At 39.1% G+C, this 22095-nt stretch overlaps 1 protein-coding gene across 7 annotated transcripts in view; it reads left to right on the top strand.

Moving 5' to 3' along the window:
• Positions 1 to 22095, top strand: part of LOC140717136 (neuron navigator 1-like) — a 679346-nt gene that overhangs the window by 595441 nt on the left and 61810 nt on the right. For all 7 annotated transcript variants that reach the window (XM_073030393.1, XM_073030394.1, XM_073030395.1 and 4 more), the window contains 4 exons: positions 14609 to 14787; positions 16014 to 16167; positions 18870 to 19038; positions 21787 to 21884. In XM_073030393.1, the coding sequence (XP_072886494.1) occupies positions 14609 to 14787; positions 16014 to 16167; positions 18870 to 19038; positions 21787 to 21884 (600 nt within the window). The remainder of the gene's footprint in view (positions 1 to 14608; positions 14788 to 16013; positions 16168 to 18869; positions 19039 to 21786; positions 21885 to 22095) is intronic.

Here is a 22095-nt window from a genome sequence, read left to right as displayed (position 1 = left end):
GGTGCAAGAGTTCATTCAAGAGTCTTAAAAACTGCTGTAGGTATATTCAAGCTTTTTTCCAGTGGAGAGGGGATTGTGGGAAAAGAGAGAATGACCATGGCAGGAGAGATCTTTGATTAGATTGGCTGCTTTCCCAGGCCAGCAGGAAGTGTAGACAGTCAGAGAAGGGAGGCTTGTTTTCATAATGGACAGAGATATGTCCACAACTCTGCAATTTGATGTTGTCTTGGGCAGAGCAGTTACCGCACCAAGCTGTGTTGCCGATGCTTTACTGTGATTATTATGTAGCACTACAGTAAGAAAACTGATATCCCTTTGCAGTTATATGTTATATCTGTTTCTTGATGTTACAGTGGACATGCCGTGATTTCCCAAAAATAACACCATTGCTTCTGTAATGTAAAATGACAAAATACAACAGTAATTGCCCAGAATAAAATGTCATTAATTTACATTTTAGTTTGTAGCATCCATAACTGATTTGGATCATATTTTATTTCATAGATTAATATGACAGAAGTTATAATACTGTCTCATACTATATAAAGTATAATCACATGGCACTGGGAAAACAGAAACAAAACTTGCATCAGAACCATCTAAGAGTAAAGAACAGTAGATATTAGCAATGTGAAACAAACCATGGTGTGCAGGAGCAGCCCAGGTGGCAATGTAGCTCTGAAAACATCCTCAGAGGTTTAGCAGCAACCGAAACCCCGAGTTCATACAGTATGCTCAAAGGTGTCTGTAGGGAACTGGAATCAAAGAGGAACTGATCACTGCAATAATCTGTCTGAAACCAGAGTTAAATTTCTGAATCAAGTGCTTCAGTCATGCAAAGTTGCCACTTAGAAAGTGTACCATTTGACCACTGCATATTAAGAAAGAATGTGATGGATACTCTTCAGAAATAAGAGCTATTGAATATGATTGATACTCTTCAGAAAAAAAGCTATTATAAATGATTAAGCATTTTTCAATTGATTTTACATTTATTTCATTATCCAAAAAACTATAGCTGAATTTCTAAAATACCTGGAAAGGTAACAAGTATTGCTTTGTCTTTCCTCCCATGCTGACACTAAACTTTTTTTCAGGTTTATGAGGTAAGTGCTCTCAATATGTAAACCATGTGAGGAAATCATATTTATGCATCCAATATGGATGAGTGTCATCCACTGACATCCGAATTCATCAGCCCCATTGAGACCCTTAAAGTACTCTTCCCCACTTTTGCAGTTCAGCAGTGATGCATGACCTCATGATTTATTAACTCTTGATATTTGTGTTTGGTTGTTTCATTGTAGTCTGTGCCTTGTAACTTTTGTTTTATAAAATTTTATTATACTATCCAGTGTCACTTGTTGGGATTGTAAATTACTGATTTAACTCTGCATTTTGAAATATCAAAAATAAATCTCAAGTGATGGTACTTCGCAACAAGTGATTTCAGGGTAGATACGAACAATGTATATGAACAAAATTCACTCGTTGTTATCAATGTAAATTGAATGAATTGAATATTTCACTGACGAACTATCTGTTGCCCTCTGTTTGCTGGTTAAGATAATTTCATAAATAGGGCTGTCATGAGTATTTGATTTTGAAACTTTTACTGATTACATTTGAACTAGATTCCTTTTCTGTCAAGTGCTTTTTGGACTTGCAACTTTCTAGAACTTCCAAAGCAGTACTTGCAATCTGATTGAGTACACAGTTACAAAGGTTGCTAGATTAAGACCAAATGAACAGGTAAATGATGAAAATACGAATGATTGTACTATGAAGTATGAGATAGTAATGACTACATAATGTTTGAATTTCAAAACTCTCAATGCATTACTAAAATTAGCGAATTATTTTACGTAAATGGTCACTGTAACCTGCACATTTTCATTAAAAGTGATTAAAAAATACATTATGGGGTGTCTCCCATAACATTTTTCCTGAATATAACTGAAGATGAGTAAATTTTATGCAAAAAATGTCAAATTTTGAAATATTACAGAGGCGGGAGAGGTATATGTGAAAGCGATAAACAGTGGAAGAGTGATCAAGTCAAGAAGACATGATATGAGTGGTAGGGTTGGTGAGGTTGGTAAAGCTTAAAACTGCCAAAAGCTAGATTTTTATGAGAAAATTCCTGCAGTGTGTTGCAGATGGAGGTAAAAGCCACCAGCAGCAGCCAGGCACCACGCTGGAGCCATTGGATAGTAACGCAATCTATTCAGCAAGCTGCTCAAACTGAGATTTGGAAATAAATCCTGATTATGAAAATTTGTCAGGCTGTTTGGCAAGTGAGGGATTCACTTTACTTGCTGCTAACCTAGGAATTCAGTCATCCTAAAATCACTGGCCAGAATGTCATAATCTTTAATAACCAAAGTCTGGATGGCTTTCAACTACTGGCACCTCATGATGATTTGAAATATTGAAGGTGACCTAGATGTGGGCTCCAAGCACCATGGAAAGCCTTGTTCAAGGTTGGGTCAGAGCTCCTCGATGCTCCCTGACAGGGCACCCATACTTTTTTCCAGTCGTGCCTTTGCATCAAAGGCTTGTTTGTGCATGGCCAAAAGCCTTTTTTTATGGACCTCCCCATCACAGTCCTCACCAGGTGCCCTGCAGTCTGTCCCTTAGGGAGCTAAAATAGAGTACTCTGTCTGGAACCATGGGATAAGGCCTACATAGGGTGATCAGTGAAGTGTAGAAACGCAGTAGTCATGGTGGTGTCAGACAGATGTCTTGAAAAATTTCCATCAGTCCCCCTCTTCTGGCCTTCCAGATACCAGGGTAAAGGGCGTAACTGAGAGGGTGGGAATATTCTGCCCATGCAGAAAAGGGAATTAATTACATTGATACCAATTGCATGGATAAGGAGTCCTAGGGGCAGATTGTAAGGAATTAGAAGAGGGTTTAAGAAAGAGATCCTTTAACAGGGTGGAGGCTAAGGGGAGGCCAGATAAAACTTTATAAGATTATGAGAGATGTGGATAAAGTACGTTGCTGGTGTAGTCTTCCCAGGGTTGAAAGTTTAATACTTAGGAGTATTCTTTCAAGGTGAGAAGGGGATAACGGCAATAGAGATGTGCAGGGGACGTTTCTGTACACAGAGTTATTGGTGAATATGCTGCCCGGAGTGGTAGTGAAGGCAACATAATAGAAGTATTTAAGAGGCTCTTACATGAATGCACAAAGTATGGATGAATATGGATATTAAATCCAATTTCTAAGCATATGTTATCCTGGGTAAAAGGTGTTCTGGAATGATAATGAAGGAAGAAGGTGAGTAGATTGGGATGTGCAGTATTAATAAAGAAGAAGATTCCAGTGGAGGTGTGAGAAGATGTCTAGGAACATTATGAAACAGGGAGTACTTTGTAGCCTGTTACACAGTGGGAAAGATGCAGAGAAACAGGTTTCCAATGAAATTGCAGACTAGTGCAGGAATTGATACACTGTGGCTTCCACTATTCTTCCATAGATTAGAAGAATGAAAATACAAGCTGCAGAGAGAAGTTTCTGAAGTGTCTTCTGTAGCTATTTAAAAAGGATATAGAATAGTCAAACACAATATTTGAACGTGGGGTGAGAACACTGAGATACGAATAGATCTAGCCTGGGCAAATTGGATTTGAAGACTGGTAGACAAACCTGTAATATTGGCCACCCCCAGATAATAAATGGTCTCCATTTTTACAGGCATCCATAAATTGATTTTGTCTATATGTTAGAAATGCACAAAAATCACTTGATATGGAACCAATACCTCCCTATAGCTCTACAGTATTACAGTGAATGGCATCAAATGCACACAAGGCTGATAAGAAAGGACAATTATGAAAAGTGGAGAAAGAGAGGAAACTAGTTCTGCCACTTAAAAATTCAAAGTAAATTTATCATATGGTGCCAGACTCTACCTTGAGATTCATTGTTTGCAGGCATTCACAGCAAAATAAAGAAATACATTAGAATTTATGGAAAACTATACTTAGCAATGACTGACGAACATCCAAACATGCAAAAGAGGACAAATTGTGCAATATTAAATTTTAAAAAGTGAATAAATAGTATTGAGTTGTACAGACCTTGAAAATGAGACCTTGAATGCTGAGTTCAGCATTGAGGTGATTCGCTGGTTGGGGAGCCTGATGGTTGAAGGATAATAACAGCTGATAGTGTGGAACGGAACTCCCCTGTACCTCCTCCCTGATGGTAGTTGTGAGAAGAGAGCATGGCCTGGATGATAGGGTCCTTGATGACGGATGCTGCTTGTAAATGTGCTCAATCATGGGGACGGCTTTTCCCATGACGGACTGCGTTGTATCCAACATGTTTTGTATACTTTTCCATTCCTGGGCATTGGCGTTTCCATACCAGGCCATGATACAATCAGGATATTCTGAAGTTCAATTTCAAGTTTGTCATTCAATCATACATGAATACAGCCAAACGAGACAGTGTTACTCCAAGGCCAAGGTGCAGAACACAGTACCAACAGTCATACCCAGCACAAAGCACACATAGCATGTATAAGATATCAGTAAAATAGAATCACAAAAGAAAATCTAGTCCAAGTCCCTGGCCATGAACATTGCAGTCGAACACACTCTACCATTCATCTATAGAATTTTGTCTTTAAGTTTTTAGATGACATGCTAAATCTATGCAAATTCTAAGAAAGTAGAGAAGCTTTGTGTTGGCACGTGTGCTGATCCCAGGATAGATTCTCTGATATGGTAATGCCAAGGCATTTGAAGTTACTGATCCTCTCACCCTCCGATCCCCAAGGAGGATTGACCAATGGACCTCCAGTTTCTTCTTTCTGTAGGCACTGTGCAAATGTATGTATGTGTGTAAAACTATTGAACTTAATATTATCATGGGTGCTATGTGTGGGAATTGATGTCAGACACTTGGCCTGTATAGCAATGAGCAGTCTTTATGGAGAAAATGGTCCAGCTATAGTCAGAAGTACATACTCGTGAAGGAAGGTCGTATCAGTAAAGCCATAGGTCCTTAAATAGCCAAAGAAACAGAAAGTAAAAAAGAATCGAGATGATAACATAAATGAAAAGAGGTGATTTTTGGAAAGTCCAATATAAACTGGAAGAGGAAAAACAGAGTTTGAGAAAATAAACAGCAAACATAAAAGAGAATTCAAACATCTTCTACAGAGAAGTAAACAGATAGGAACTGTGAGTCTTAAAATATTTAAAACGTGTTTTTGAAACAGAAAGCAGAAAGTCATACTGAACAGTTTCTTTTAAAGATAGGGCGATAGTCAAAAAATAATGGATAGCGGTGTTCCTTGAAGGTTACTATATTCTTCTTAAAGTATATGAATGAGTTGTATGGAGGTGTGAGGATTTTGATAGACATATGATCTGGTAGAAGGACAGAGAAGAGGCAGATGGAATTTAATATCAAAAAAAGTCAAATGATATGAGCAGAAAGAACAAGGGAAGAATCTTGAATACGTCTCATAATACTCAGCAGTGCCCTGGGACTAAGGACCAACGTTTATACATGCTTAAATCTTTGAAAGTGACTGGACATTCCAAAAGAGCAGTTAGTAAAGTGGATACTATGCTGAAACTTCATAAAAATGCTGGCTACAGTGTAATTGGAGTAATCCATTCATTTGTGTTGTTACGAACCCCATAACTGGGTCACTTACCAGCAAAGATAGAGAGGTCCGTTGAAGTCTGATGGTACTATTTTTAACAGTATTTATTAGTAAAGATACACAAAAATAATATCAATGCAAACATACAGATAATATACGTCGTCAATACTAAATCTAAAAGTGCAGGTGTAATAATAAGAAGAAATAAGCTCTACCGTTGTCTAGGGGATAAATGTATTGTCCGATGGAAATATAAAAGTCACTCAGTTCATTCAGGCTTCAGCCTTTGGGGACCGCTGGGTTTGCAATTGTTGGAGAGAGAGAGAGATTTTGAGAACAGAAACTTGCCTGCTTTCCTTTATCCAATCTTAATCCGTATTCGTCCTTTAGCGAGGTCGTTCCGTGGAGGACTTGTCATCCAGGCAAGGATGGACACACACACAAGCCCCCCACCGGTCTCCTACGTTTCTCCTGGTATGTCTAAAGGGGTTGTTCCCCAGACCCTCTTTTATCCTTACTCACGGGGTCTCAGATGTCAATCAGGTTGGGATGATGCAATCCCTCAACCAGCCCACTCTGGTCATCCCCTGAGGGCTTCAATGTATAGTACAGTACTCAATACACAATTCCGTATCCAAGGGACATTGGCCGTTATCAGTGGCTTTGTTTCCGCTGAGGCCAGGACACATTCCAAAACCTTGTGGATTCTCTCTCACTTCCTGGGTCCCAGACCCGAATTAATAGCGATCTTGCGATTCTCAAGAAGGAGGGGGCTACTTTGTACCCTTCGGCCCCTCAGTGTGGTGGCACATTCGTAACACCCCCTTTCTTCAAAGCGTTTTACCATCGGTAAAAATGAATTAATACAGAGTCTTACAGGAGTTCAGAATCTAACACAATACAAGAGAGTTTTTTTCCACTACAGAGTAATACAGTTATACATTCCACTCAGCATCTAGACAGTTAGCGATTACATTGTCACTTCCTTTAATATCTTAACATCTTGTACCTTAATAAATTCTGGTAGCATCAGACTCCAATTTGATAACCACCTATTTTTATTCCTTTCCTTCAGCAAACAAAAACTAAAGAGTTGTGATCTTAGCTTACATGTATACTACAAAAGTTCATGCAACTACTAATCTTTATGTTACTTTCAAACTTAACAGTCAATCTTCCATGGGGGTTGTCTTTATTATTCGCATGCTTTGTCGAAATCCCGTAAAACCGGATCCTGTTATTTAAAATGGCATCCTGTCAACCCTCGCCCCTTTTCCAGTTAACGCCCATGTGGTTAACTTGTATACTAGTGTGGAATAGGCTTTCGCATGCTCCCTTCATAGGAGTTATTTTATCAACAATGTGTTCCAAACTTAGACAATTTTCTGAATTTCCACACAATTCCTTAATTTTAAGCAAGTTGCTAGTTTTCTCTTCAGGACCCTTCATGCTATTAGTTTTCAGTTTAAACTCTGCAAGCAATCTCCCTTTGTTCAAACCACATTTCGAATTCTGCCTCGTCACAGCACACTCTTGAATAACAATAGCGTGTGGGGCACCTTTACATTCCAAATCAACCTGTAATTGATTCGCAGGCACCATGTTACCAAGCCATTGTCCCTGTAGCCTGGTTGCTGCTTCTGACATCCATCCAGACTTTAAATTTTCTTCATTCAAGTTAGGAACTACACTTTTCCCTTTTCCTTCAATAATAATATTCACCTCACCACCTTTTATCTCCTCACTAACTTTTAACACACCTTCGAGCACAAACAACTGGGAATTCTCACTTCCCACTATTACCAAGGTTAACCCTTTCTTCACTGAACCAAGTCCATCTGACCCACAAGGACTGCATTCCTTTTCAACTGAATCAAATACCTCAGACTTTTTCTGAGCTCCATTACTAGGTTCAGTACCACGTGCATCCACATCTTGAACACACTCAAACGGGACATCTGCCTCTTCCAGGCTTTCAATACCTGTACCCTTTTCAAATTCTAAATTCCCCTGATCCTCCCAGCTACTCTCTGGGCAACTCCCTTCCGGAGTAAACTCAACCCTGCGGGCTGAAACAACCTCATCTGCCAACCCAGCAGACTTCTTCAAGGTAATGGCATCCTTTTCATCTAGGACTGCCCTCATTTCATTATCGGGAACACCTTTAGAATTTTCAACTTCTTCAAACAGTTCTGCCAAACCAGACAGATCATCCATGTCCAACTCTGGACCTTTTAACAGCCTTATCTGTTTCTCATCTTTACTTTGTGCCTCTATAATTTTCCTCCTGGCTAAGGGAAGGTCTACCTCCTCTCCCTTACTCTTTTGCACTTTCCTATTCTCCATTTTACCACCCTCTAACCCCTCTTGGTACAGGGTCGGTAAAAACGTCTCGGCCAAATCGATACTGGCCGGATTTAAACTGGTCTCTTTCTCAGCTGCCTTTCTCGACATGCTGCGAGTGGTCGTGCATGCGGGATAGATCTTGGAACCTAGGGACGGGACCTCAACACTTACAGGCTGGCTCGGCAGCTTCATTGCTGACCAAACCTTACCACCGGCTAAATCGTTACCAAGAAGGACATCCACATCAGTTCTCGGGAATTCTGATGGCACCCCTATTTCAACTGGTCCAGATACCAGCTCACAATTTATAATGATCCTATGTAAGGGCACCGCTTCTGTCCCTTTTCCTATGCCTCTCAAAGCTACCTCTCCAGTCTTGCGACCAAAATCCAGTACCTTACTGCTAATCAATGACAGCTCAGCTCCCATGTCTCTCCAGATCCGCACTGGAACTGGTGTGTCTTCCTCTCTCACAGACACGGTTCCTTCTGAAATACATTTCTCAGACCCTTCTTGTACTCTGTCTACCTGGGGCTCTCTCGTCGATTTACTGATCACCACAGCACATCCTATAGGGACTGCTGTTTTCCATTTTCCTGTCTCCTTCCTTAGATGCAAGGCACTTAGATGCAATATGACCCACCTTTCCACAATTAAAACAGGTCAAGCCAGGACCTCTCCTGCCGTCTTGCCTCTCCTCCTCAATTTTACCACTAGCTCCCGGCGGGATCTCTGCCTCAGTCAGCGGGCTTTCTCTACTGTTCTCACGGTCTCTCTGGTAACTTTTATTTGAGGAAAACTTTGTCTTGTGGGTTAGGGCATATTCATCTGCGAACCTAGCAAATTCAGAGATGGACTTATTCGGCTTCTCATTCAAATACATCCGGATATCATCCGAAACACAACCTTTAAATTCCTCAATCAGAATTAACTCCCTGAGACGCCAAAAATCTTCTTCCACTATTTCTGCTGCACACCAGCGATCTAAGAGCACACCCTTCTCATAGGCAAACTCTGCATACGTCTGATTCCACCCTTTCTTTAAATTTCTGAACTTTTGTCTATAGGCCTCAGGTACCAATTCGTAGGTCCGAAGAATGGCCTCCTTTACTTTCTCATAATTCTCCGACTCCTCCATGGACAACGCCGCATATGCCCGTTGTGCCTTCCCTTTTAACACACTTTGTAACAACGCCACCCACTGCTCTTTGGGCCACTTCTGATTCACTGCCACCTTTTCAAAATGCAAGAAATAACTATCAACATCCGTCTCCTCGAACGGAGGTACTAACTTCAATTCCCGACTAACATTAAACCGCTCCTCTCAGTCTGACCCTTGAGCTCTTCGCTCTTGCCTTAACTTCTCCATGTCCAAGTCATGTTGCTTCTGTTTCTCCACCTCCCTTTGGTTCTCAGTTCTTTCCCTCTCTTTCTCGGCCCTCTCTTTCTCCTTTTCGGCTCTCTCCTCTTTTTCAGCTGCTTCCAGCTGTTTTAACTGAATTTCATGCTCCCTTTGTTTCTCAGCTGTGTCCTGCTCTTTTTCCTTTTCAGCTGCTTTAACTTAATTTCATGTTCCAACCTTAATTTCTCCAACTCTAACTGAGCCGTCCCACTGGCTGGTACCTTTTCAGGGATATTTTCCAATACCTCAGCAGAAAACACATTCTTCACAATATAATACTGAGTTATGGCCCTCCGCACCTCCCGCTTTTTCATCGACAACCTCACCTCTGCGAGGTTTAGTCCTTTCGCAATAGTTATCAATTCCGACTTTGTGGCTGCCTCTAGCGCCTCCAGAGTCGGGTTTTCTATAAATTCATCCACGTCCATCTTTGCTGGTTTCCCGTCTGATTACCCGCGCAACCAGATCCAAGTTTGGACGTAAAGCCCAATTCACTGGCCCTCCAATTTGGTATCAAATCTCGAGACGAGACCCCACTTTGTTACGAACCCCGTAACTGGGTCACGTACCAGCAAAGATAGAGAGGTCCGTTGAAGTCTGATGGTGCTATTTTTAACAGTATTTATTAGTAAAGATACACAAAAATAATATCAATGCAAACATACAGATAATATACGTCGTCAATACTAAATCTAAAAGTGCGGGTATAATAATAATCAATAAGAAATGAGCTCTATCGTTGTCTAGGGGATAAATGTATTGTCCGATGGAAATATAAAAGTCACTCAGTTCATTCAGGCTTCAGCCTTTGGGGACCGCTGGGTTTGCAATTGTTGGAGAGAGAGAGAGATTTTGAGAACAGAAACTTGCCGGCTTTCCTTTAACCAATCTTGATCCGTATTCGTCCTTTAGCGAGGCCGTTCCATGGAGGACTTGTCATCCAGGCAAGGATGGACACACACACAAGCCCCCCACCAGTCTCCTACATTTCTCCTGGTATGTCTAAAGGGGTTGTTCCCCAGACCCTGTTTTATCCTTACACACGGGGTCTCAGATGTCAATCAGGTTGGGATGATGCAATCCCTCAACCAGCCCACTCTGGTCATCCCCTGAGGGCTTCAATGAATAGTACAGTACTCAATACACAATTCCGTCTCCAAGGGACAATGGCCGTTATCAGTGGCTTTGTATCCGCTGAGGCCAGGACACATTCCAAAACCTTGTGGATTCTCTCTCATTTCCTGGGTCCCAGACCCGAATTAATAGCGATCTTGCGATTCTCAAGAAGGAGGGGGCTACTTTGTACCCTTCGGCCCCTCAGAGTTGTGGCACATTCGTAACAGTGTTCATTGCATTGCTGAAAGACGTAAAGGTCCTAGAAGGGGTTCAGAAAGGATTTATTACAATGGTTTTCACTTCAAGATTAAAATAGAGAATATTTTTTCTTATTGGATAAAGGAAGAGTTTGAGGAGATTTGATAGAAATGTAAAAGATCATAGAAAATCATGTTACTAATGCAGATAAACAGGCCCTTTGGCCCATCTAGTCCATGCCAAACTATTGTTCTCCCTGTACCATCGACCTGCACCTGGACCGTAATCCTCAATACCCTTCCCATCGACGTACTTATCCAAACTTCTCTCAAGCTTTGAAATCAGACCCACATCCACCACTCCTGCTGCAGCTCATTCCACATTGCCACCACCCTCTGAGCGAAGGTGTGTTCCCCTTAACCATTTCACCTTTCACCCATTAGACAAGTGGAACATTCGTGTATGGTTCAAGGATATGGGGTCACAGCTTTCAAGTGATGACAAAAAGAAGGGAGTTGAGGGATCTTTAAGAGGCGATTGATGATGGAGCTGAGGGAAGTAGAACAAGTCGATGCTCTCACAAGAAATCAATTAATAGTTGAGAGAGAAAGATGAGCAGTTTTTCAAATTCAAAGTGAGGAGGAATAGGAAAGAATTAATTGTTCTGCAAAATGATAGCTTCCTTCTGAACCACAGTAATTTCATACCCTCCAACAAGGCATTATCTTCTGAAGAAGCCCAGCCTAGTTGCTGGCTATCCTGAGCTGGTGCTATCCACTGACAAAACTGGCCCATGCTTATGCCCTCCATTGACTTGCTACCAAAACTGGAGACAAAGATTTTATGCATTTCCTCCTTTGGATCAAGGCGCACCTCAATGGCAAGGCACATTTTCAGTTGCTATCCAATGTAAAACACAGGATCCATAAATATCTTAGCATGGTTTAAATAGTCCATTTGCTGGTGTGATTACGAAGTTTGATTATTTAATTGTGATAGTTAATTTGAAAGTCTGTGACAGAGTAGATAGAGCAATCTTAAGTTATTGAGGAGAAATGGATATCCCCTCATGATGAAAGACAGATATAATATAGATGAAACTTCTTTATGCAAGGGATGTAAGAATGTGGAATTTACTGATGACCAGGACAGATTATGTCCTTTTTTGGCATAATTTAAGTAAGTAATTGAAGATATTGAGACGGAGAAGTAGGACAGATTGACTGGAATAAGATTACTACTAATTGTGAGGAAAACGGCCAAGCGAACCAGATGAGCAGCTGAAATTTCCAAAAATGGATTTATAATGTATTAGCTGCTTAGAAAAACTCCTGAAAAATTAGGTTCTTAGAAACAAGGCAAATAGTGATGAGATGACAGTGTTAAATTTCAGTGAATAATTAAGTTTATTGCTAATGAACATTGCACTGAGAGATGAGGCATTGGCTGAGATGTGGTTAAGATCCTGGATGTGGGCTTAGGTAAGCAATTAGGAGTGAGGTTCCTTGAGAATAGCAAGAAGTGGTCACTGCATTGAACTGAGATTCAAAAGATAAGTTTTATAATCTTTGCATTGTTTTTAAAGACTCAGTAGAATATAGGAAAATTCTGCTGGGATTTATCACCCCTCATTTAAAAAGTAATGTGAATTACTGAATTGAAACCCACTGACCGGGTAACACACACAAAATGCTGGTGGAACACAGCAGGCCAGGCAGCATCTATAGGGAGAAGCGCTGTCGACATTTTGGGGTCTTGGCCCGAAACGTCAACAGCGCTTCTCCCTATAGATGCTGCCTGGCCTCCGTGTTCCACCAGCATTTTGTGTGTGTTGTTTGAATTTCCAGCATCTGCAGATTTCCTCGTGTTTGCCCACTGACCAGGTCCTTGGGTTAGAATCACTATCCGGGACATTACCCCATCCAATCCCCAATCTCTCCCCCCACACCATGTATTTTTCTAGTTCAGATGCAAAATAGAGATCTCAGTGATTCTCTTCATCCAGGACTCCAGTGATCTGGCCTGAGTATCTTGAGGTAAGCCTATCATCAACATAAGAAAGTTCTGTCCCCGGCTTTTCCAGCTATAAAAGCTGCAGGTATTCCTGTAGGTTTTTCATTATCTTTGTGATATTCAAAGACGTTGAAACCCTTTTAAAATTGAAATGAATATTTTTTAAATGAACTAAAATTATTAATTAAAACATTATAAGACATAAATAGTTAAGGATAAAGCAGTGAAATAGTTTTAATTTCAGCACTTCATCTTCCCTTTGCCTGCTAATCTACAGTTCTATCAACCCAATTAATGAGGTCTTGGATGTGGTGTCGGGTTTGACCCTGCATGCAATCCAAGTTGGCCATTTTGTTGCAGGGGAATCTGTGTAAATGTAGGCATTTCCAGTAGCAGAAGAAACAGACAGCAGGTTCAGTGCATTGGCATGAGTTGTGTTGAGGTATGGAGGTTTCCTGCCACTGAAATGCCTAAATACTCTATTTCTTGACCTCCCTTCTCAATTGCGCTGCAAGTTTGGCACATACTTTCACAAACCCATTCTTCAACATTTTAGTCCTCCCAGAAATGAGTATCCTGGCCATCTGTTCAGTTGTGGGGCAGATGTATCCACTCATTACATCCCTAAAGCAGTAATTGTAAAATCATTCATTGAGATAAAATCTGTTACTTCTTAATTTGAATTTTGACATTGTAATGCAGTTTTAAGTACATTGATGTGGTTATTCACACAATTCATCTTGTACTGTAAATATGAAACTCAAAGATCACTTTAAGCTGAGCAAATCTTCAAGACGCAGTTTGAGTTGAATGTCCCCTTTCTTGTCTAACCTGCCAGTTGTAATTTGTTGTTTCTATTGTTGTGTGTACTTACCCCATTCAATGCATATGACAAATATGGAATGTAGAAAAAAATACATGTTTTGGCTGAAATTTTTTGACAGAGTTGGTTGGGAAAATTTCAGGCAGATTTAATTTTAATGCCATCTGCAAAAAGAGAAAAAAACAAGTTGAAGTTTATTAAAGGAATATTCTATATTGAACCTCAACATATTCCCAAAGTCAATATCATGACAGCCCTAAAAACCATCACATATCTCTTATTTGTACTTGTAAAATTGCTACTGACCTTGCTGACATTATTATTTTTGAATGGTTTATAGCTAATTGCAAATGTTCTACAATTTTTATCTTGATATTTATCCTCTCTGATGTCACCTAAGTGATAAACTTTTCTTTTCCCTTGAAGCTTTTTCTTTGTAATTTTCAATTAGTCAATTTAAAAATATAGACCAAAATCCCAGTTGAAAATTTGGATATTGTAAATTGCAATGTTTGTTTTATACTTGAAGACTAGGAACTCAGAAGAAACGGGACATTTTTTAGTTAAAGAAGCCAAATGAAATTCCAAGTTAGGTTGACATCTGCAATGATATGGTATTGGATTTCAATTCCCAGAGTAAGTTTAAAATTGAAGTACATCTGTTGTTAGCCTGTAGTTTCCATTGAATGAATTTTGTTAGAATACCTGAGAGGAATTTCTTATTAAAGACAAGTTGAAGTAAACAGCTAGTTTCACATACAGCAAGTCATTGTGGAGGTCCCAGAGTAATATACCTCCTGACTAAAAGAAGACTCTGACACAGAAGAAAAGTGACAAGTAATGAATGGTATTTTTTAGGGGTGAAAGAAAACATTTTGTCCCTTTATATTGAGGCATTCAATGAAGTATGTTTCATGCTTTGAAAATTGAACTTTTCTCAAACTTGCATAATTTTTCTTTGCTTTTCTTTCCTGTGAACAGACGGTGCATATGTAGATATGAAGCCCATTGCTTTCCAAGCTGTCAGTTTTGCATATTTTGTTAAGTTGTACTATGCTGTCAAAATCTATTCTCTTTTCAGCTGAGAAGCTCATTTAAGCAAGCCTTTACCCTCAAAAAGGCACCCAAATCAGCATCCTCATATTCTGACATTGAAGAGATAGCAACACCGGACTCTTCTGTTCCATCATCACCCAAAGTGCAACATGACGATGCAGAATCATCATCTCCCTCCATGAAACCATCACATTCATCCACAAAGTAAATACAAATTTTATTAATGTAGGCATTCGGAATTATGAAGACAAAGGTTTTCCTTTTTTGTAGCACCTGATACGGTTTTAGCACATTACTTTTGATATATAGAAAATAAAGTGAACCATGAAACATATTGGTAAACTGAAATGGGACAACGTTGAGCATGATGGACTATCTTGTTGATTGGTAATTAGTTTATTATTGTCACATATACCAAGATACAGTGAAAAGCATTGTTTGTGCACCATCCAGACAAATCAGTTCATGCAAAGATGAAAAACAAGAAAAGAATGCAGAATATTGTGTTACAGTGCGGGTGGACAAAAAGAATGCAAGGACCATGAGAGATCAAGTTCATAAAGTGTATAAGACATCTACTTAAGAGCCTTATAACAGTGGGGCAGATACTGTCCTTGACCCTAGTGGCACATATTCTCAAGGTTTAGTATCTTCTGAAGAGAATGACCAGGATGGGTAATTTCTGCATTTTGTTGTTTTTTTTTTCTCAAGACCAGGAAGTGTAGATAGAGTTAGTGGAGAGGAGGGTGGTTTTTATGATAGACTGGGCTGTGTTCACAACTCTGCAATTTCTTGGGCAGTCATGAGCAGAACACTTGCCACATCAAGCTGTGATGCATCTGGATAGGATGCTTTCTATACTCTTTCTGTAAAATTTGATGTATTATTGGAAACATTTTATATTTCCTTGGCCTTCTGAGGAAATAGAGATGTTGATGTGCCCTTTTGGCAATACCATCTACATGGCTGGACCAAGTCAAGTTATTGGTGTTATTTTCTCCAGAGAACTTGAAGTTCTCAGTCATCTCCGCCAGGGCACCATCGCTCAGGGGCGTTAGTACACTTACTGACATTAGCTGTGTTCATGCCTCTTCTGGAGTAGTGGGGAAGAAGTAATCATGGCAGCATTTTGTGTGCTGGGGAAAGGGAGAATGGCCTGGCATTTGGGAGGTGGGAAGAGCATAATATGCAACCTCGTTTTTCATGCCTTTGGTCATTATGTCTTAAAATATTATTGTCTAAACTTAGTGACAAACCTTTAATTTCTGTACATTAAAGGTCTTTCTGTATTAAGGATGCTATTTAGGCTATTGCTGTATTCAGCAATGATTACAAACTTGATAACATCCAATGTACTAATGAGTAAAAGCTGATGTATCTGAATTCAGTCTTGCTCTACAGAAAATAATAAATATTTCTCTTAAACCTAGGGCCTTTGAATCCAATGAAACTGACTTGAAGGAGGTGTCAATCCTACGAAGTGAGCTGTGGGAGAAGGAACGAAAGCTAACAGATATTCGCCTAGAAGCTCTTAGTTCAGCTCACCAGCTAGAGCAATTGCGAGAAGCCATGCACAACATGCAGGTATGTTGTATATTGTAAACGTGAATATATTTGGACAAAAATAAGGAGTTTACTTCTCGGTAAATGCTTACCTCGTGAATTTCTTTTTAAAGAGGTTAAAGTACTCTTTAAAATTATTGTGGGTTGCAACATTAATGAACACGCTTGTGTGGGAGTTGCTAGCATTTGTTAGTATCGTTGATTCTCTCATTTTGAAGACAAAGCTACCAATATTTGATTCATTAATTACTTCCTGACTGGCCTGCCAATCTGACAATTGCTGTATCTCAACTTGAGAAGTTAAGCACTCGCATGCCTTTGGCAGGACTTAGAGACATGCTGAGACTTTCTACACTAAGCATCTGTGAATATCTAAGCCTTCCTTAGTTGGTTAAAGTCCACATTGCTTTATTAATATCATCAGTTTTGTTTCACATTTTCAAACATATGTAACATGCATTCTCTTATTTGTCTTTGACTGCGTGTTTGACCTTATTCATACAATTGAAAGAACCCAATGTGCTGAAAGTTGACTGATTTTTTTAAGCCATTGTTAGATAACCAGACAAAATAATTTTGTAGATTATAATGAACTGCAGTCTCACATGACTCCAATTCTCACTATTAGGAATTCCCCTGGCAAGCAATTAAAAGTTTTAATGTTTATCAGCAATCATTATTTGCATGTGCAGCAGATGGTGACACGATGTAATCAATGATGGTGGTCACTGTGGTGTAAACATGTTAGCAAATGTGCCAGAATGATTGCTGGATTCACAGACTCTAAGAATGAGAAAATATGAAATTTTAAAGAAGTACACATGACTTGGGCCTTTTTCTGAGTAAATTAACTCTCTTGCAAACTACTCTTTTTCTCCCAACATGACATCAAGTTCACTCATGACACGTTGGTCCAGAAAGTTAGAACCCTTGGGATCGAAGGCAGGTGTATCATGTTGGAGATAAGGCTTAGATACGTTTGATAATAAATTTTTTCCCATGGTGCATGTGTCTAACATGAGAGGGCATGGGTTAAGATGTGAGTGGGAAATTTTAAAAGGGATCTGAAGGGAATATTTTGTCATAGAAGTTTGTAATTCACTGCCTGAAGTGGTGATGGAAGCAGATTTCCTCATGATATTTAAGAAACACCCAGGAAAGTATTTGAATCACCAAAACATATAAGTTGGTAAATAGTGTTAGTGCAGATAGATACAACAGCTGGCAATGACAGTGGGCTGAAGCACCTGTTTTTGTGATGTCAAATTGTCTCCCACCTTCAGTATCCTGAAGGATTCAGTGAGTATTTATTGGGTTAAGTTCAGCCACTTCACCTTTTGGACATGTTCTGCTTTCAGTAAAGATACAAGAGACTGCAGGTGCATAAATCTGGAGCAAGAGAAAAGCAAATCACTAGAGGATCTCAGCAGGTTGAGAGGCATCTTGGGGGTGGCGGGGGGGAGGTAAAAGGAATTGCCAACACTTTGGGTTGAGACTCTGCTCTCAGTAAGCTCATTGCTGATATATGGGATATAAAATGAAATAGCAGCTTTAATTGTTGTCATATTAATTAGATACTTCCAGACTCACTTTAACCTCTCAGCTGAGGGAATGGTTGACCAAACACATGTCATTCTTGGAGACATAAGAGACTTCGATTTGAGACCTTTCACATGGATTCAGCTGTAGGGTCATAACCCAAAATATCAACTGCCCATTTTCCTTTGTAGATGCTGCCTGACTTGCTGAGTTCCTCCAGCATCCTGCTTGTTGCTACACATTAGCTCTTCTAAACCGTCACTGGAGGCAAGTCCTTCCCTCCCTCCTGTGAAGAGACACCTCTCTAACTGCACCTGACAGCCCAGATGGTTTCATGACTTATGAAATAGAGAATTAATCTCACAAAGTTATATCCATTCACATATGTAAATTATTACACCAATGCAAAGTGTTGCAGTGTTTCTTATTTTAAAGTCAAATAGCAAAGGAGTTGAAATATATTTATGTGAACTTTACTGCGGCCAATTAACATTCTGATGAAATCTATTTAACCTGGGTCAATAATGTGAAACCACAGCGTTATCTTTATTGGCTCTTTATTTTATAAGGTGTGCGGGAGCTGTGGATTGCAAATTTATGTGTTTTTACTGTTTCATTATCTGAACCAAATTTTCAAGGAAATTATTTGCTGTATAAGTGAAATATTACTCATTTGAAATTGTGTTAATTGTGTAATAAAATTACATAGCGTGAGCAGAATTACTGAATGATGCAGATTTTCGTTTCTAACGCTTGGGGGTAATCATGCAGAGTTTAACAGTTTTTAAATACGTATAATATGATTTTCAATGGATTGAATAGGAAGCAGATTCAACGGGGAAGCTGCAGGTTCACATGCACCTAGCAAATTCAATATTCCAACCTAGTTACCTTCTCAGCATTTGTTGAAATTTTTCATTCGTGTATCATTCATCACAAAATCCTCAGAAAAGGATTTACATTCTAACAGCATTAGAAATAAAAGGCCACATTTAGTCAGTTATTTGCTTGGTTGTAAACAAACAATTTTAATTTAAATATTTAAATCACTGTTATATAAAAATAATATCAGAAAATTCTTGATTTTGTAAGTTTCCTGGTTTTGTCATGGTTTGGAAACTTTGCCTTTACTTTCCCAGCAAACCCTAGGTGGACATTTCTACTGAATCATGTTGTCTTTGTAGGTGGAAATTGAAGCATTGAAACTGGAAAATGACCGTCTTAAAGCAGATACAGGCACGGGAGCTCCACAGGCTGCAACATTATCTTCTGCCACGTCCTCTCCTCGGCGATCATTAGGGCTCTCCTTAGCTCATTCGTTCAGTCTCAGTCTTACAGATTCTGTTGACCAAGGTAATCTTAAATACAACTCATACTATTCTCAGATCTGTGTCTTTCAATTATATTATACAAATTAGAAATATATATGAATTCTATAATGGACGTTTGATTGACTGGACTATTGCTTAGATTCCAGTCAGCCTCTATTTTTAGTTAGTCTTTCATGGGACTTTCTCATAATTAATCAATACCCCCACCATCAGACAGTGATACCTGCATGATTGAACATTAAAGTTTAAAGGCGCAATCACTTGACTTCACATTTACTGTAAGTGTCATAAATACCTGTTCGTGGGGATTCTCTTAATAGTTGCCTAGTATCTTTTGTCTCCGTTCAACGAGGTGTAGAAGGGTAGCTTTCATTAAATCACCTGGACACACTAGGTATTGCAACATTGACTCGGTTGGGAGAACACACTGTAAAGCAACAAATTCGAACTGCTGTTTAATTTAGAGGAAGAAGTTGGTGTGAACTCCTATAAATCCTTGTACTTCAATGCAACTAATTTTTGTACTATCAACGCCCAGATGTTTCTGCTGCCCTATCTATGAACTGAGAAAAATCTCCCCTTGTACAAGCAGAATGCATTTTGTCAAGTGTGTATTTGTAATGATTTGAGCAAGAATAAGGAGGAATTCCATTTGTATAAGCCATTACAAAATAACTAGGGTTGAAATTGTGAAATCCTCTCATTTGTTATCTCTCGACGAGACTTTTGACCTAGAAACTTAGTCTCGTAGTGCGGGTTTATCGATGAGGCTTGATGGAGGGTCACTGACTTTCAAAGTGGAACTCACAATTATGACTATTTTTGGATTGAATTGTGCCACTCAGGAAATTCAGTAAGGCACTTCCTTCAGTGAATCAGCCTTGAACTAATTACTCAATTTCCACATCAGGCAAGCAAGGGACAACATATTTCCCGGTATCATGTCCCTTTGGAGAAACATCCAAAAAATTAGGTCATTTTATTAAAGGTACAGCTGTTGTAGGTCACCCTCCAGAACAAGCATGCCTTTGCACGAGTCTAAGGAACAATGTTGCTGAGAGGCGTCTTTTGAAACACGTACCCATAAAGTGCGGGATGCCTGATGCAGATGTGTTCCTTTAATTTTAAATGCTTCTGAACAAAGGTTTGTTTTTTGGTATTTCTGGTCTGAATGTACTGCTGGCTACTTGGGGTAGACTTGCCAGAGTCAGACAGGTAAGTACGGGTGGTGGGGTGGGAGAGGGGAGGATACCATGGCTGATGATTCCAGGCAGTGTGATGAGGTAAGGTTCAACGCAGTGAAACAACCTGAGGTGCACATCCATAATAAAACCCACTTGATTCTCGTCATAATTGAATGGATGGATCAAAGATTTAGCCATCTGTATTAAAACCTCCAGTTCTTTCCTCTTAATTGCCACCTTCGTGTTATTACTGGGCAGTGCTTTATGCAATAAAGACAAATATGTGTTTCTAGGACTGAGTTCCTTTATGCATGTTGCTTTGCTGTCAGTCCATTCAGAAGTGAATTTGTTCCTTATTGAGGGGTCAGCAATTGAAAGTGTAAAGAATGCAGCGGAAACATTCTTAATTTTATAAGAATATTGCCTAATTTATTTTTATTTCAAATACAAAAAACTAACCTTGCTGTAAATGCTAATGCTGCAGAATTGTAGGCTTTTATTTTTGTTTTATGTATCAAAAAAGAGTTGGATTGAACCTTGATTTTTGCAATTCAGCGGAGTTCCTAGCATGCCTAATACAAAGATATAAGAACCGTGTAACAGAATGAGATTGGGTAGAGTTATTCCTGGTGAGAGAAAAACACTTACACAGATTTATCAGATTTATTTCTCTCAGTGTATCATTCTAAATCTATCTTAGAGGTATAATTATGTGTTCAATTCATGCCAATAAATTGATGTAATAGTTATTTTGATGTATGCTCTAAACACTTCTGGTGGAAATTTGCACTTAATCAGTACTTAGATTTGGTGTTTTTCACTGCAACAGGCGCCATCAATGAAACCTCATGTTTTTAGTGGCATGACAAATACCTTTTACCAAGAACTCTATAAATTAGTGGTTTGATATAGTTGCTGCTGTTTTTCTTGTAAGTTGTACTCTTATTTTTCTTGGAATACAATAATTTGAACATTAAATACATGGAAAGAATACCAGAGCAAAACAAAACAGCTCTGTCTTTCCTGGTGTTGAGTATTGGAATCAATGACAGCAGTAATGTGTGCCTGTGTGCAGAAGAAATCAGACTAAATTTAGTTACTGTGGGGGTGAAATGTATAATTTCTCTATTCGTACTAAAATAGAAAAGACAGACATTTTCTTTTCATTTCAAAGCAAGAATAAATACTTTAGATCATTTGGCTGCATTTGAAATGGGAGAGAAATGATCTGCCATTGTCTCATTATCCCTAAGGAACTGCACCACACTCTGTGTTGGCTTTTGTGTGCATAATAGCGTTAACACTTGAAAACTAAATCAATTTTCAATTTCAAATTAGAAACAGCACAGCAGACACTATACTATTTTAATTAGTGGTGCAGTTTATAATTCAGTTGATGATATTTGGTTGTGAACATTTTAAGCCAACTTTAATAAATTGTTTTGATTTTAGTGGCTACTTCTGTAGAAAGAATATTTTCTTATTCCTATATATAAACAAGATGGAGAATTATTTATGAGAAAATTTTGATGAAGCTTTGGACCTGTTCAGGCTTGTTACATTGTTTTCCTCTTTTTCTAATTCAGATACATCTCCAATGGATGGGGTGACCAGCTGTTCCTCGAAGGAAGAACGAAATGTTCTAATTGTAGTCCTGCTGACTGAAGAGCAGATTTGTAATGAAGTAAGTTAGATATTAATATGAAGATAATTTGGGTTCAGTGTTGAACATTCATGAGTACAAGGCAAAATCTTGTATTCTCCGTTATCCACAAACATTTTTCTGTAAAGGGATAATACTGCGGACTAGAGATAGAAGAATGGTTCCTCTGTTTCAGACTGTGGTTCTGCCAGTGAGGCCAGCTGAACACTAAGATGCATGGAGATGCCAATAG

The sequence above is a fragment of the Hemitrygon akajei genome, chromosome 27 (genome assembly GCF_048418815.1).
Source record: "Hemitrygon akajei chromosome 27, sHemAka1.3, whole genome shotgun sequence".
NCBI classification, from domain to species: domain Eukaryota; kingdom Metazoa; phylum Chordata; class Chondrichthyes; order Myliobatiformes; family Dasyatidae; genus Hemitrygon; species Hemitrygon akajei.
The sequence above is the reverse complement of the archived record's forward strand: the minus strand, read 5'-3'. Positions and strand labels throughout refer to the sequence as shown.